Source organism: Acomys minous (genome assembly GCF_964271855.1).
Source record: "Acomys minous genome assembly, chromosome: 2".
Classification (NCBI taxonomy): Eukaryota; Metazoa; Chordata; class Mammalia; order Rodentia; family Muridae; genus Acomys; species Acomys minous.
Window position 1 is genome coordinate 119,560,305 of NC_140484.1, and position 17,714 is coordinate 119,578,018.

At 47.0% G+C, this 17,714-nt stretch overlaps 1 protein-coding gene across 12 annotated transcripts in view; it reads right to left on the minus strand.

The window, feature by feature from the left end:
• ARNT2 (aryl hydrocarbon receptor nuclear translocator 2) overlaps window positions 1–17,714 on the minus strand; it is a 157,526-nt gene that overhangs the window by 60,811 nt on the left and 79,001 nt on the right. For all 12 annotated transcript variants that reach the window (XR_014777477.1, XM_084773370.1, XM_084773369.1 and 9 more), the window contains one exon: window positions 1,644–1,746. Coding sequence is in view for 11 of the 12 variants with exons in the window: in XM_084773370.1 (XP_084629496.1) it covers window positions 1,644–1,746 (103 nt within the window). In the remaining variant the exon portion in view is untranslated. The remainder of the gene's footprint in view (window positions 1–1,643; window positions 1,747–17,714) is intronic.

Sequence of the window (17,714 nt, forward strand, 5' to 3'; positions counted from 1 at the left end):
ACAGCCAACTGGCTCCTTATCGTTTCCATTAGTTACCTGGCGGACACCTCAGTCTAGAAAGGACAACCGCTCCCCTTTACCCTAAGGAAGCTTCCAGCCATCTTTCCCATCTTTGTAATGGCACTGTACTTCTCCACGAGGACAGGCATAGCACAGTCTCATATCTGACCCATCTCATTGCTTTATACTCTACGTGTGGCTGGCTGTACACCATAATACATATCTGCATGGATATTATATGTGTCAATCCCCACTGTCACCTGAATGTCATCCCACTTGACCTTTCTCTTTCTTTACCAAGAACCAAAACAAACTCTTTTCCGTCCCTCCTTGATCTCTACCATTTTCCCTTTCAGATTTTGCTGGTGCTGAGGAGTCCTGGATCCACTCTTGCATGAATTTAAGCAGTAACTATGTACAAAACATTCTACTGAAAGTCAGGGAGGTGCAAAGAGCCATAAATCATCTGGGCCAAAGTGGCTCATGCTTGTAATCCCAAACCCCAGGAGGCTGAGACAGGAGGACCAAGACTTGGGAAACTATGTAGACTGGGCTACATTTAAAAAAAAAAAGTCAAAGAGGTATAAATCAGTCTATCCTCAGGATGATATAAATGAACTATAAAGTCAAGCCATTTGCATTTTAAACACAAATCAACAGGGCATGGAATGTGGCTCAGTCAACAGAGTGCTTGCTCAGCATAAAGGATGGTCTAGATTTGAGCTCCCAGCACCATATAACCCCTGTGTGGTGGCCCACAGTCGTCATGTCAGCCCTTAGGAAGCAGGTGCAGGAAGATCAGAATTTCAAAGCCATCTGCAGCTATGTAAGTTTGATGTCAGCCTGGAACACACGAGACCCTGCCTCAAAAAACACAACACAAGATCAAACAAACAAAAAATCTAATCAGTAATAGTTGGGGGCCAATTAAAAACATGAGTTGTTACAGGAAACTAAAGACTAAGCACGGGCTCAGTGGTTTCAGTACAAACCACGGTGAGGAATACAGACGCTGGGAGGCAAGGCATGTGAAAGGCCTTGAAGGACTGTCAGGGGAAAAAAAAATCAACAGGCACCGACGAGTAGGGTTAGTGCAGTGCACAAACTAACGAGGTGGAAGAGGAGGGGTCAGGAGTCCAAAGCCAGCCTGCGCTGTACTGAGAAATCTTGTCCCCAAAAGCCAGGGGCTGAAAGAATGGCTCAGTGGCAGAGCACTTGCCTGGGAGCCACAAGTCCTGGGTTCAATCCCCAGCACGACCTCCTCAAAAAGGGACAAAAAAAGTGCTGATGTGGTAGTACATACTTTTAATCCCAGCACCTAGGAGGCAGAGGCAAGAGGATCTTTGTGAGTTCGAGGCCAGCCTCAAATCTACACAGCAAGTTCCAGGACAGTTAGGGCTACATTAAAAAAACCAAAGCAGAAACGTAAAGAACAAGAAAGAAAAAGGGGGATAGTACAGCTCACACGAAGGTGTGAAAAGGGAATGGGTGGGAAATGGTGACTTACTAAGTGGAACGGGAGGAAGAATGGGAGCATTCTCAGGCCGGATCAAGAACTGGGGTATATTTCTTGTCTGAAGTTGAGAGCACAAGGTCAAGTGAACCCCTCCCCCTGTGGCCTTGGCCTCTGCCACCCAACGAACCTCATCCTACAGATAAAGGAGCGCCGAGAGCCCATACACATGCGCATGGACGACTGCTGTCCTTCCTTCTTCACTGTCCCCGTCTTCAGGTCCAGGATGCGGCCTGAAGAAGAGAGAACAGTAGCGTGTGAGCCTCTGCCTGAGATTAGGGTTGGGGAGGAAGGGGGGGGGGAGTTCTCCAAAGCTCTGTCACGCCAGGTCAAGCCAGGCAAGGCTGAAACAGACTATTTACTTGGCATCCCCAGTGTTCTTTGGCAGAAGCTCGCCGAGAAATGGAATCCGTGCGGTTCACAAGGCCTTGTTTTCTTCACTGCAACCTCTACTTGTCAGCTGGACTGTTGGAATGCCTGTACCCCAAGTCACTCTAGTTTGGCCCCCTCCTCCCTCAGCCCAGTGAAAACAGTCTTTGCCAAGGTCACTGACAACCTCCCCGCTGCCGAATCCAAAACACATCTTTCGTTTTTTGATCTGGCAGCTTTGCTGAAATTTGTAAGTTATACACAGAGCTCCTTAAAAAAAAAAACAAGCAAACAAAACAAAAACAGAACAAAACAAAAAACCCCTACCAAGCCAGGCATGGTGGCACTCACCTTTAATGTCAACACTCAGAAGGCAGAGGCAGGTAGATCTTGGAGTGCTATGGCCAGCCTGGTCTATTTAGTGTGTTTCAGGCAAATTAGGGATGCACAGGGAGATTCTGTTTTAAAAAAAACACACAGCCCTCCCAACCTGGGCTCCTCCCTCACTCTTTCTCTCCGCGTCCTTTCCTTCTCTAGGGGCTCCATCTCCTCTGTGTTTTCTTCTGTCTTCTATCTCTTCTATCTCCACATGTCAAAGTCTTAGAGGTGGTCACCTCTGGGTGCCAGTGACCTAGTGTCTTCTCCTACAGCAGACACTCAAAGTCCCCTGCCAGGTAAAGCTACGTCTCTGGGCTGTTAGCTTCGCAGCTACAAGGCAGCTTCCCTAAGCTCCTTCCAAAACAGGCTCCCAACAGCAGAAAGTGTAATCTGAGCTGGGAAGCTAGACACTGTCTATGCTCTCTCTCTCCCTACTGTGCGCTCAGTTTGGCTTCTGCCCCTTGGCTTCACCCGCCCATCTTACTTTCACTTGAGAGGAAGAAGTCTTTTAGAATTTCTGCGTATGCCTCGGACAACTGTGAGATTTTGTTCTCTCCACTGATCCCTTCCCACTCAGCCACTCCCCACATCTCCCATCCCTGCTATCTACCACTTCCAAGATATAAACAATGTCACAGGTCTCTTTCATCGTGGAGTGGAGAGCAAATGGAAACCTTCAGTGACCCAGAAGGTCCTAGCTTCTCTTTTTAACTGCGGGCAGCTTGTTCTATTTACACTCATTGTCCGTTACTTGCCCTCCTCCCAGTGGGAGACCCCTGCAAGCTACCTTTACCCACTACGGCTCTATGGATACCACCTAAGCCAGGCCACAGAGACATCTCTGTGCCAAGTGTAAGAAAACATGTCTTGTCCTCTTTCCTCTCTGTCCCTCTCTTCAACACGGCCCCGATGGCAGTCTTGCCGTGGGACACCAAGACTTCCAGCTAGCTCCTCATTTATGGGGGTGCATCCTCTTCTTCACCTCTTACCCTTTCTTGGTGCTCGGCCCTGGACCTCTCTTCCCCATTTCCCTTGAGTGGTCTTCAATGAGTTTTTTCTACTGCCTCCTACATACTAATGATATTATGGTGCCCATCTCTATAGGTCAAAGACATCCCCTTTTAACCAAAACTCTATGGTAGCTCCTCCGATTCCCTGTTAAGCTGGCCTCAGCTTTTGGCTTCCTATTCTGGCTCAAAGGGTACACTTTCAGAAAGACTCCTTTAAGGCAAGTCAGTGTTACACGTTTGTGTGACTGAGTCCAAAGGTTCATGTCTTAAATACTTGGTCCCCTGAGTGGCATTACTGACTATGGTGAAATTGTAAAAGGTGTGATGTACCTCTGAAGACTGTGGGACCACGGGCTCTCCTTCCTTGTATGAGCTAGCTTGTGAGTTAGGCAGGTACCCTCTGCGCCACACCCCCACCACTGTCATTTATCACTCCATCAGAGGTTCAAAACATGATTGAGACCACCATTTCTCTGACTGGAACCTCCAAAGCCATCAAAGCAAGCATTTTATCTTTAATAATTATGCTAGGTATTTTATCATAGTACTGGGAAGCTGAGTAATACTGGGCAAATCCCCATGCGTAGTCTCTGACCTCCATTGATACCTTATCATCATGGCCTGCATTCAGTAAGGACTCTGCTGAAAGGGTCTAGCAAGACTTCTCTTTGATCTAATGTTTATTCTTAGTAATTCCCCACCCACTTAGTCCTCACCCTCCCTTCTGTTCCAAATTTCTGTTTTTCTTGCTGGAGTCAGAGTTCAGTCCTATCTCTTCCCTCACTGCAGAACTCCGCTGCTGTGGTTCTCACAGCCTTCACCATGGCCTTGAACAGACTCTTCCTCAGCGTGTTTGACAAGCACCACACAGTCAGCCCCTCTTAGAAGCTTCAATGTGTCTAGACGTTTCTTAAGGCATCACGGACATTCTATGATTCACAGGTGCAAACAAATATGTCTTCCTTCCAAAGCTGCCCTTTCCCCTTACTGGTCATCCTCAACTGCTGAAATCCTCCGCTGAAGAGCAGGAGGGACTGCAGAGATGGCTCATTGGGAAAGAGCACTTGCTGTGAGAGCTTGAGAACCCGAGCCCAGACCTCAGCACCCATGTAAAATAGCTGGGCACGGCTATAGATGTTTGGAACCCAAAGGGTGTTGGGGAACAGAAACAGGAGGTTTTCTGGGACTTGATGACAGCCAGCCTAGATCAAGGTTCAGTGAGACGGAAGTAAGCTGGAGTGATAAACAGTCAACATGGTACACTTAAACACACGGCCATACCCTTTCTTGAAAAATCTCTCCTGCTCCCCACCAGTCATCTCCAAAAATCCACACCCCATACCCCAGTACGAAAGCAGACAGTCTGACCCCTGCTCACCTCATGGCCATTCTTGGCCTTGCCTAGGGCCTGGCTACCTGGTGCAATGCATGGCTCCCCAGCGTGCTCCAGGGTGTTCCGTTGGCCCCGAGCAGCCCTCTCCTTGACTGACTGCAAGCATTTCATCGTGACACTTACTTGTTACCTCAGTGATGACGAACAGTCACTCAGTGCCAACAATGCACTGCTCTAAGCACAGAGATGGCCGTTATTACAGGGCTAGGGAGGTAGGATGGAACCAAACAGACAGGAATGGGGAGAACAGACTTTCAGACAAAGACAAATTGCTAATAAAGGACATAGGGTATGAGAAAGTGGCTTGAGAGCACCCTCCTTTGAATCAGTTCAATGAATTCCCTCTCAATAGAAAGAGAAGAATATTGAGAAATACCTTCCTCCCAGTTTGGGCTTGATGTGCTAACAGAGATAGGACATGAAGGACAAATATGTGCAACGCATGCAGGCACCTCCCTGACCTGAGCTTCTGAGGCAAAGCTATGCTTTCCTGAGCTGACTCTCTGGTACTGTTTTGGGACTGTTTAGACTGGGCTTATCAGCTTGCTCTCCTCATCCCTGCGGTACTCTGAGACTTGACAGCACTCTGCAGATATGCACAGCTGTAAGGTGCATGCTCTATACTCTAAGCGAGGTGTGTGCACATACTTCAGCCCTTTCCGGAGGCGGCACTGAACTTGAGAGTTGCAAGTGACCCAGAGCCCTGCTGACTGTGCTGTCTGCTACTCTGGTTTTGACACCTGTCCATCTCATTCACAGACAGCATCTTTTACAGCCCCTTTAGTGTAAACCCATCACTTGCTTTATCATCAACCAAATGGCAAAAGGTTTCAGCTGTGAGGCAGGAGGCAAAAGGGTCTGTCAAATTCCAAAGTGCTCTGAAAATAAACCCCAGCTGCGAAGTCGGCTCGGGGAGCAACATGAGGAAATGAACAAATACATCTCCTGTGATCTGCTATGGAGACCCTGAGAGACAACTGCTCCAACGTTTGTTTCTCCACGTGCTTCTCGGGTTTCCATGAGAACAGTGAGCCCCCTCTCCAGGCTCCTCAGGAATGTAAGCATGCTTGACTATCCTGTAGGTGGATGAACTGGATCTGACAAATAACGGTAGCAGTGGAGATGCGTGAAGGCAGGTGGCCATCCCTGGCACTGGGCCCTGAATGCCAATGTGAGCTGACATGAATGCGTCTCTACTCATAGGCCCTGGGCCTTGGGCTGGCTCACCATGGGATCCCAAAAGGAATGAACAGAGAACATGCTGATGTTTAACTTTTTTGACACATGAAAGCCTCAGGGGCTAGTTGGTCTGGATGTCCAGGCCAGTGCTGACTTCTTTCACACCCCTATCCTCTTCATGAACAGGATAACTTGTTTTCATTAAGTTCCGGGGACTGAACACAGTGCCTTCCTCATTCTAGGCAAGCTTTGCTGAGCAACATCCCTAGCCCACGATGGGAGGACTTGTTCTCTCGCACCTGTGTCTCTGCCTCATCCCACCTTTCACCTTCCATCCTGTTTTCCTCGGCTGGACCCTTAGCATCTCCTCTTTCCATGATGCTTGGTCCATGTCCCTTCTCTCCTCCCCACAAGGTCTTCACAGAGCCTTCTGGATGCTTCCCTCTGAAATAATGCGACCTGCAAACACTCAGCTCTTCCCAGAGAGATTCCCACAGCAAGATCCAGGCTGATCTCTTGCCTCCAAGCAGCAGGACCCTGGGACACGAAGCTCTTGTTTCCCCACACATAGCTCTCTCCCTCAGACCTCTGCCCATTCTGCGCTTGCACCTGCTGTGCCGACCTGCCACGCCTCTGTTACTGCAGTCTTCCTGTAACAGTCACCCTTCCTCCTTCACTTTAAATGTTTCCTTTGTTTTAGGGATGCTGTGGACAGAGCCCGGGATTTTGCACTCTACTACTGAGCCATATCCCAAACCATTCCTCTTTTACTTTAGAATCTCGCAAATCACTTCCTTTCTTTCTCCTCACTTCAAGACCTGCCATCATGTCCTGGAGTCTCAGAGTCCATATCCTAACACACACACACACACACACACACACACACACACACACACACACACACACACACACACTCAGTACTCACTCTCCTCCATCCAGAGCCTACTGGTCTCTCCTCCAGGGAGTGCCTCCCTCGCCATCACATCTATTGTTTCTCTGTGTGAAATTTTATGTCAATATCATCACTGGGCCACAGCTTGCCAACCTGTTACCACCCCCAATCTGGTCCTCCTGTGTTCTGATTTGAATGTGTAGCATCCTCCATAGGCTTTTGTGTTTGAACACTTGCTCCCCAGCTGGCAGCGCTGTTTAGGAATGCTATGAAATCTTTGGAACATGAGCCTAGGCCACTGGAGGCCATATAGGCAGCTCTGCTTGCTGGGTTGGCCAGGAGTTAAAAAGCTTGGCCATATGCTTCTATCACCATGAACTTCACCATGATGTTCCCTCTATGATGGTCTCAAACTGTGAACTAACATAAGTCCTTCCTCTATGAAGCTGCTTCATAGACACGTGTCACAGAGATGAGTAAAGTAACTAATACATGCCACTTCCCTGTTCTATGAATTCTGTGGGCAACTAGTCATAAAGCATCCGTTTCTTCATACAGACATGTGGCCCTGGCACCTAAGCCAGGAGGGCTCAAGTCATGCAACAGTGGCCTTTAACACAGGGGCCCCGAGCACTTTCCAATACATCTGTAAAAGGCTATCTTTCTGGATCTGTTACACAAAGGAGAGGCAGCAGTGAGTGAGAACAGCGAAACCTGCTATTTCACAAGGAATGGCAGAAGGACCCAACACATAGCTCCTCCACATGGCAGAATGGGAGCTAGAGCAGGTCACTTATTCTTTTTATTTCTTTGACTGGAAAATAGAGTCATATACCCCTACTTCAAAGGGTTGTGTGAAGAAGATCCAACTTACACCAGGGGTCCACTAGGGCTCTAAAGTGCAAAATATTGGCAGGTTCTATGCAGCATTCTCTGAGCCCCAAGAGGACAGCCTCATGGACCAGAAATCCACAGCAGGGTGCATCTCTGAAAGCCTCTGGTCTAGCACAATCCCTGGCATCTCTAGGAGACAAGACATCAAGCCAGCCCCAGAATATGGAGAGCTCGGCCTCAGGCTGAGAGCTATGTGAACTTAGTCTAGTAATCTTCTCCTGAGATGCTTTTCTGTTCTGTAAGTAACATGATCGCTGTAGAAGACTAAAGTGTTCTACATCACCCACACTCATACCCATATATTCATACACCCATCAAGTAAAATCCCAGACAATTTTCTACAGAGAAAAAACACACTTTCATGTAGGTGCACTTACTGTCAATTGTTTCCTCTACATGCTTGCTCTTTATTTTAATTAGATGAGGTTTCATGGATACACTTTCCCACTTCATGTCACTTAGCATAAACTAATAAGGAATTTTGTAACACATCTCACTTTTCATGGTTTCATAAAATATTTTACACGGAGAATTTACATGAAAAAGTTAATCTAATGTTTTCCATATAGCAAGGCTGTTGTGGTGAATATCTATATGCACATGTATGTTTACTTGTTGGTCCATACATTTGTGTGTATGTACATGTGTGAATGTATTTGCATGTGTGTGCATACGTACACATGTACATGTTTGTATATCTGTGTTTATATCCATGTGTATTTGTATATAAATGTGTGTACATATATATACATGCATATATGTATATCTGTATCTATGTATGTACATATACATATATGTGTGTGCTTGAATATATGTACATGTGTACATACATTCATGTTTGCATATGTATATTTGTGTCTACACATGTGCATAAGTACTTGCATATGCATAGCATGTGTAAGCAAATGTACATATTCATACATATATTGTCTCAGCTTAGGATGAGTTTTCTGCCACGCAATCTCTGCGTCATTAGACTACCCTTACTTCATCTCAAACCTCCAAGGCTCATGGTGAGCCTCACTCTCAACACATTAATGTTCAGTTTCTCTACCCATTGTCTTAGTTAGGGTTTTATTTCTGTGAAGAGACACCATGACCAGGACTTGTCTCATAAAGGAAACCACTTAACTGGGGCTGGCTTACTGTTCATAGGTTTAGTCCGTTATCATCATGGCATGAAGCACAGCAGCATGCAGGAAGACATGGCGCTGGAAAAGTAGCTTCGGGTTCTACATTTGGATCCTCAGGTAGCAGGAAGGGAGAGGCCTGGCTAACCCTCAAAGCCCACCATGACACACTTCCTCTAGCAAAGCTCCACCTCCTAATAGTGCCATTCCCTATCAGCCTGCGGTGGCCATTTTCACTCAAACCACCACGCCCATTACATGGTAAAAATGTCACCCATCCACCTTAAAGTTTTGAACTGTAAATTTCCTCAGATAATGAAAAAGTAGGAAATGCTTGAGCACTGGGATCAGCTGAAATCTAGCCCACCATCTGCTTTTGTAAATAAAGTTTTAATGAAAAACAGTCCTTCCCACTCATTTGTTTCTGATCCACGGCTACATTCAAACTACAAGGACCAAGATGAGTGATCATGGCAGAGACTACAGAGTCCACACAGATATCCATCACCTGACCCTCTACCAAGAGACATTTAAAAGATTCTAGAGCAGTGTGTCTTTTCCTGCGAGCATAAGCTCTTTTCATAACATTTTTGGTAAGCTGGCTTTTAAGTTTTATTTTTCTTAGTAGTGACTTTTTGAAGAAGAAGAATCAGAAGTTTGTCTTGGATAAAATTACAAAAGAAGACTCTGTGCACATAAAAATGCTCCCCAGGCTACAAGAGAAATACAAATATAAATTAGAAATATTTCATCAAAAGAACCTTGAGAAAAACCAAAAACATCTTATCTTGGTTTTAAGAGGAAAACCAAGATAGCAAGGGAGAAAAACAAGAAAAAAAGATATTCAGTGACAAAAACGGAAGTAATGGTCCCACAAGATGACAATATTTGATGCGGTTCCAAAACTGTGTGACCCTCTGAAATGGGGACTCAGGGGTTGAGGATACTTTTGTTGGTGTTCCAGTGTTCTCAAAAGGTTGACTCCCACCATCCTAGCAGCTGTGCACACAGGGAAAAAACACCCCAGTGCAAGGACCCAAGCAGTGTGCAAGAAGCCTGGGAGAGTACGGGATAGCAGGCTTTCCACCGCTAAAGGTGTGTTTTAACCCTCTGGACTGCTGTAACAAAATGCCTGCCTTGGACAGGGTAATTCGTAAACAGTTGACTTTATTGTTCACAGTTCTGGAGGACGAGAAGGTCAAGAACCAGGCAGAGGCAGCTCTGATGTCAGACGAAGGCCTGCTCTTCACAGGGCCCATCTTACCACTGTATCCTTGCGAGGAGAACGAGGCAACAAGCAGGCGCCCACAAGTCTCTGTCATCAGAGCACTGTGGCCTGAACCAGAAATGTCCCCCACAGGCTCGTGTTTTGACTGCTCGTTCTGAAACTGACACTGATGGGGAGAGTATGGAACCTCTAAGACATGGGGCCTGAGGGGAGTAGGGGGAAAATGGGAAGGAGGGAGGAATGGGAGGATACAGGGATGGAATAACAATTGAGATGTAATATGAATAAATTAATAAAACATTAAAAAAAGAAACAAAACAAAGAAAGAAATGGGGTTTGACTTGGGGAAGTGGGCTATTAGGGGTGGACCTTGAAAGTGGCACCCAGCCTCGGGTCCTGCTTTTCTCTGTTCTATGTCCTCTGTGAGGCTAAGCAGTTGCCTCTGGCACGCAGTCCAGTTGCCACTGATGTCCTGCTGATGGGCCTGGCTGCTACAGACTGAACTTTCTGAAATTCTGAGACAAAACAAACATTTCCTTACTTAAGTTGTTTCTCTTGCGTGCTTTGGTCATAGTGACACAAAAATAGCTGACATAGGTACTAACGCCATCAGACTTTCATGGGATAATTACCACGTACAGGACCTGTCTCAGTGCTCACAGTAAGTGAGGGTAAGCGTCAGTCTGGGAATTAGGGAGACAACAACACTCAGATCACAGCAGGTGGGTACCCTTTCCTCATAGTTCATAACGAATGGCAGGCGTTTGGGCAATGCATCAATCGCTTCATTAGTTCCAGTCAAGCCAGTTCCGCTCCGAAGCAAAGGAAGAGAGCATGGAAGGCAGCAGAGCTGGTATTCATCTCTTAGAGCCAACAAATTGCCCTCATCCCCTTTGTGCAAGTCCACAAGTTCAATTAGAGCCAAGACTAATATGAGGTTCTGTGGCTGTGGTAGGTTGAATGTATTCGTGTTCTTAGTGCCCAGTTGATGAATTGTTTGGAAGGATTAGGAGGTGTGGTCTTGTTGGAGTGGGTGTATCTTTGGTGGAGGAGGTCTGCCACTTAGGATGAGCTTTGAAATTTAAAAAGCCCATGCAAGGCCCAGTGTAGTGGTTTGAATGAAACGGCCTCCACACAGACTCATAAGGAGTGGCACTATTAGGAGGTGTGGCCTTGTTGGAGGAAATACGTCACTGGGGGTGGGCTTTGGGCTTTGAGGTTTTAAATGCTCAAACCAGCCAGGCGGGCGTGGTGGCGCACGCCTTTAATCCCAGCACTCGGGAGGCAGAGGCAGGTGGATCGCTGTGAGTTCGAGGCCAGCCTGGTCTACAAAGTGAGTCCAGGATGGCCAAAGCTACACAGAGAAACCCTGTCTCGAAAAACCAAAAAAAAAAAAAAAAAAAAAAAAAAATCTAAATGCTCAAGCCAGGCCCAGTGTTATTCTTCTTGCTTTCTTCCTGCTACCTGCGGATCCAGATGTAGAACTCTCCCTTGTGCTGCCATGCTTCCTACCGTCATGATAAGAGACTAAAAGTGTAAGCCAGCCCCAATGAAATGTTTTCCTTTATAAGAGTTGCATTGTGGTCATGGTATTTCTTCACAGAAATAGAAAGCCTAATTAAGATATTAAGATATCCTGTCTCTGTCTCTCTGTCTCTGTCTCCCCCACCTCCCTGCCCCACTGCCTATGGATCAAGATGTAAAACCCTCAATTACTGCTCTAGCACCCTACCTGCCTGCTTCCGGCCATGATGATAATGGACTAACCCTCTAAAACTGTAAGCCAGCCCCCAAATGAATGCTTTGTTTTATAGTTGCCTAAATCATGCTCTCTCTTCACAGCAATAGAACAGGGATTAAGACAGTGAACTTTAACATCAAAGAATTAGAGAACTAACCACACAAGACCCAATATTACACAACAAATGGCTATACATGCGATTATACAATAAATTCAGGAAATAGCTCACAGTGCTCTCCCAGGGAGGGACACTGTCTAGTTAGGTTCAGCTGTCATATTGACACAGCCTACAATAAGCTGACAGTTTCAGTGGAAGGTTTGGCCAGACCAGAGTATCTGTGGGGGATTGCCTGCATTGGTGATATATGTAGAGGAGCCCAAACCCACTGTGGGCATCACTATCCCTACGCAGGTGAATTTGGACTATATGAGAAAGCTAGCTGAGCATGAGACACACACACACACACACACACACACACACAGAGAGAGAGAGAGAGAGAGAGAGAGAGAGAGAGACAGAGAGAGAGAGACAGAGAGAGAGAGACAGAGAGAGACAGAGAGACAGAGAAAGAGACAGAGAGACAGAGAGTGACAGAGAGACCCTCTATGGTTCCTGCTTTGAGTTCCTGCTCTGATTTCCCTCAATGATGGATTATAACCTGGGAATTGTAAAAATGAAGTAAACTCTTTTCTTTCCTAAGCTGATTTTGCTAAGAATTTTTATTACAGCAACAGGAATCAAACTAGAACAAGAATGAAGAAGGACATTTAGAAGCCAGCCTTAGTGGGAAATATAAAAATAAAAATAAAACCCTTACCACTGACATACCCCAAACTGTTGAACCATAGAGGTAAAGGAAGACAGATTAATTCTCTGTAGGTTATTATTGTAAATATGGTCTGGGCTGCACAGTTCCCTTCTGTCTGTGCCCTAGGCAGATGATCTCAACAATGTCCCCTCCTTGGTAGGCTTAATTTTTCCCATGAGGAAACTGAAGTCCAAATAAAGATGGTTCCACAGCCGACATGTAGGGAGTTGGGCTAGTAACTGCACAGTCCAGCCTCTACATAAGAGCTTAATGTCCTGTGACAGAAGAAGATAGTGCCTACCAGACAGAGGCATATGGGCAGTGAGGGGACAAAGGGCAGCCATCTGCAGGGGACTGTGGCTAACCTGTGTCTGTTTCAGGGTCAGAGACCTCAACTAGAGGAATCAGGCTTTGGTTTGGCTTGGCAATTCTTTCTGTGTATTTGTTTATTGCCTTTTGATTTTTCCTTTGACTTAATAGAGTCGCTTTGGACCATTCTAGCCTGTCTCAGCGTTTCTAGGAGAGAGGGGTCAGGGAGGTGAATGTTTGCATGTCCATTCGGGTGGAATTATAGAAAGAACAGTTCTCTCAAAGCAGGCACAGTTACAACTGCAACCACATCTTCCTGTTTTGCCCAGGCTTTTTAGCTATTACACTCCGAGCTAGCTTTCATTCTCAAAACACGGTACTGTGAGCAACAGATGATCCACCCAGTAACCCTGTACAAGGTGCTAGCAAAGGAAGAATGCAAGTGAGAAAGGAGCCCTCCTTCCTCACAGATGCTAAGCTGCCTCCTGGCTCTCACTCAAGCCTGACTGCTCGTAGACAGGGCTTCAGTTTATTTACAGGGACAGAGGGTAATGCTATAAAAGCTCCCCAATACTAAGTATTGCCTTCAGTGCAGTACCTGCCCCCAGAAGGGAAGGGAATAAGGGAATGTGGCTGGACTTGATCACTGAGGGTTCAAGTTCCTGTGAGTTCAGTTCAGCAGGGGTGAACAGCAGGGGAGGTGGGGGTTGCTAATACTCAGGCACAGTTAGAAAGCTCCAGTCTTCCACAGAAATGTTTTTCTGTGGCCCAGATGGAGCTGTTGGCTGTACCTGATAGCCTTTTGGCCTGAACTCCCTGCAGGCCAACACTCACTAAGAACCCTGGATGGGCCACATTCAGAGGCTCGGCTTGCAGTGAACACTTGGAGACTAACTCATAGCAGAAATCCTAAGAAGTGAGAGAGTCTCTCCTTTCTCCTCTCTGAAAGCCTTGCTCCGGAAGGAAGGGCCTTCTCTGCCACATCCACATCAACACACCCACATGCTGCTTATCAGCGCTTAAGTACTTTTCTTCCCCCAACCTTTATCAACGGGCTCCTCTGTGAGGATCTTAGAATCAAGGGACAGGCCGAGCTGAGCACGTACGTGGAGAAGCATCCACCTCTGCCCATGCAGCTTCTTGGCAGGATTTGGTTCTGTGCAGCTGTGGGTTGAGGTTCTTGCTGGCTGCTGGCTGGGATTACTACGAAGCTCTCCACAGGTCCTATCAGCGGTGCCTATGTGGGAATTTGGAGGGGGTTGCATGGCACCGAGCAATACTGCTACTCGGGTGATGACGTGCCTCATTTTCTACGTTAAAAAGTGTGAACCCAGAGAAGCAGTGAGTGAGCAAGTGTGGACGCAGGCACCCTGTACACCTTAGGTTTCTGATAGCTCTAAACAAACAAACAAACAAACAAAAAATCACAGCCACCTCCTGAGCAAGCGACAGTTACACTTGAACGGCAACTGAATCACAACTCCTACGCACTCCTGTGGGTGTCCGTTTGTCCCTTTGTTCCCCGTTTTCTAAGGTACTGTTGCAGATTTAAGAATCCAGCCTCTGAGGAGAAGTCTCTACCCTGATCTTTCTTTCCGCAGCAATGGTTCCAAGCAGCATACAAGAACAAAGTTCCTGACATCTCAACAACTATGAGGCACCAACCATAGACCCCTTCTGATACCTGGGTCACCAAGTAGCAGATGCAGCTCCCCTAGCCAGGCTTTGTGTGGTAATCCAGGCAGAGGAAAGATGGTAGCACACAGAGAATGACAGGTTATGTATGTACTATTTGCCCACTGAAGTCGACATGGTTTGAAAATCTGCAGTAGAGTCTGGCTTCCTGACCAGGGAGTAGTAGACGGGCGAGTTCTCCCATACGGCAGGCAGGAGATGCTCAACACTCTAGTCAGCAGGGGAGAAAGAGGCACTGGTAGTGTGATGAATTTAGTCAGGAATGGGCTGGGGGTAAAAAAAAAAAAAACCTGCCTCATCCTACCTATGGGCTAGGATTATCCCAAAGGGCAACAGAAAACCTTTTCTCAAAACAATATTGTCAGAAGAGAGTGCACGTTAGTTCACAAACCCTTAGGGGGTAGGTGAGGAGCAAGGATCTGCGATGTTCCTCCTTGCAGCAGAAACTCTGAAATGCAAGCAACAGTGTCAGCACAACAGCATAGTCTGGGAAGGCAAGATGTGGGGCTTCCCACCTAACTGTGAAACTAACTCAGCCAGGAGCTGGAGGCCAGCTGGGAGGAAAGTCTGCCCAGAGGCAGCCTGGGGTCAGAGAGAGTGGAGTCAGTGTGTGCTGAGGATCAGAGATAGCAGAAGGGTGTCCTGGGTGGAGCTCTGAAATTACACAGAAGGGAACCACACTAAAAGGGAAGAGGCCCCAAGGTGTCGGTAACTGGAGAGAGCTTAGAGGCCCAGAGGCCCACAGGTGAGGAAGGGGTGGGGTGGGGTGGGGGTGGGGCTTAGTCTTCCCTGTCAGTCTGACTGCATTAAAAATCACCTGTAAGGATGTTTCCAGAGTTTTCCCTGAGAAGGAAGACCTGAATGTGGGTGGCACCAGTCCCTGGTTGAGGATAACACACTAAACAAAAATGGAGGCCTCACCTCTCTCTACCTCCTGCTGCGGCTTCACAGTCGCACCTTCATGCCTTCCTTCCACAACAACAGACCACATCCCTCCCTAAACCAAGAGCCAAGCTAGGTAAATCTTTCTTCCTTTAAGTTGCCTCTGCCAGGTATTTTCTCACACAGACTAAAAAAAAAAAAAAAGTCAAGAAATATAAAATGTTAAGCCACATGCCTTTAATCTCAGCGCTCAGGAGGCAGAGAGCCAGGAGGCTTTTGAGTTCAGGACCAGCCTGGTCTACAGAGTGAGTTCCAGGCCAGCCAAGGCTACACAGAGAAACCCGACTTGAAAAAGCAAAAAGAAAAGAAAAGAACCCCACCAACATATCACCATCACAACAAAACAAACAAACAAACAAAAAAAGAAGTTAAGCTTTCTGGAAGGTTCTACACATCTCTCTCCCTCCCTGCCTTCTTCCCTCTCTTTTTTCTCCCCTCTCCGCACACTCAGGCATGTGCCTCTGACAGCTCCATTCACACCTTCTTATTGTTGATAAGAGATAGTGAGTATGCCTTACAGAGTAAAACCCCTGCTTGCTCTGAACTTCCCAGGGAAATTACCTGAGTTTTCCTTTAACATACATTGATAAGGCTTATTTCAGGAGCAGAAGTTTATAACCTGAGCATTCACATCCAGCACTGCCCTTATCACTTGGGGATCAACACTATCTGGAGACCAGTGTCCTAACTAGTGAGAAAACTCCGATCTACAGGAAATGCCTTCTGGGGGAGAAGGGATGACGGTAGCCATGGCCCCATCCGCTCAGGAGAGCAATGCACCTTCATGCTTGGCAGGTGGAACTGCGCTCCAGGTTGGGAGCAGGTAGTGGAGAACCACGCCACTCATCTTTCTCTTGCTTTTCTGACCACAGAACTTGCGTGGTGCTGGGTTTGGCTTAGATGCCGGTCTGTTAACAGTGGAGTAACAAAAGAAGGAATCCCCGGTGAGCCTGAGCAGACTGGCTAGCAGCCACCATGGGCCCCTGCCCCAGTGACACCCAGAAGGAGCTTTCAGGCCAAGCAGTCTGCTTTGTATTGTCAGCCCTCTATCATCCCTCCCCCCCCACCACCACCACGTCCTTCCATCTGGAAAAGGTGCTAATGAGGTGTTAATTAGCAAGAAGCAGGCAGTAGATGGCAAACCAGGGGCTGTGACAGCCTGCAGGGCGCACCAGAGAGCAATCGTGTCCTAAGCAAAGGACAGAATAAAGCTAGGGGGAACACCTCTACCAAGGGGCAGACTAAGGGAGCAGACCATGCCACCTCTACCACCTCAACTCTCAGCAGAGCCCCATAGCTCTTTCCTGCACTCGAATTCCAAACATAATGTGGAATTACAGGGGCGCCTCCTGCTGCAGCCTGCTGCTCTGTTGTTCATTATAAAATCATCACCCAACAGTCCGCCCACCCCAACCCCCGCCCCCCCACGGCTGGCACCTCTTCTGCTATTTAATCTGTAGACAAGAGTACAAATTCCTCATCCTGTTTAGAATATGTTGGAGTGTGATTTAAAGAAATACATTCCTCTTGGGGGATCATGCTACAAAAATGCCAGAAATGTGAGCCTGACGGTTTTCATTTCAAGGGTAAATGATTGTCCATCGGGCTGAAGACGGGCCAGGCTGATGGATGGCAGGAGGCCAGACTGCTATGGCGTTTGAAAAAAGGCAACTTCAGGTCTGGGCTCCTCTCCTTCATGATTTGCTAATGAAATGATTAAAAATATCAAAATACCAGAAAAACCTACACCCATGAAGAAGAACAGTGGGTGGTAATTAGATCAGATAGACACCGAAGAATTTCTGAGAGAAAGAAACAAAGGAAAAAACAAAAAACCAAAAAACAGTGACCCTAGGAGGGATGAGTGTCTGAATGAACAGCAAAGCAGTTTGACAAATATGGCTAGGAATCTCTCTGCGTTCGTGCATTTCACATTTGCAGATTCTATCCACTGTGGATCAAAAATACTCTAAGAAATGCATCTGCACTGACCGTGGACACACTTTATTTTCTTAACACTGCCCCTCGACAGCGCAGCATAGCTGCTGTTCGCAGAGAATGTCAGTTGGCTTTCTGTCACTACAACAAATATACTGCAGTCCATCAAGATAAGAAGATGAGGTTGCTTAAGTTCACGGTTTTGGGTCCCCACCTCACCCCACCCCACCATCAGTTTGTCATACTTGATTTGTGATGAGGCGGCCCATCATAGTAAGAGTGCTCAGCTGAAGA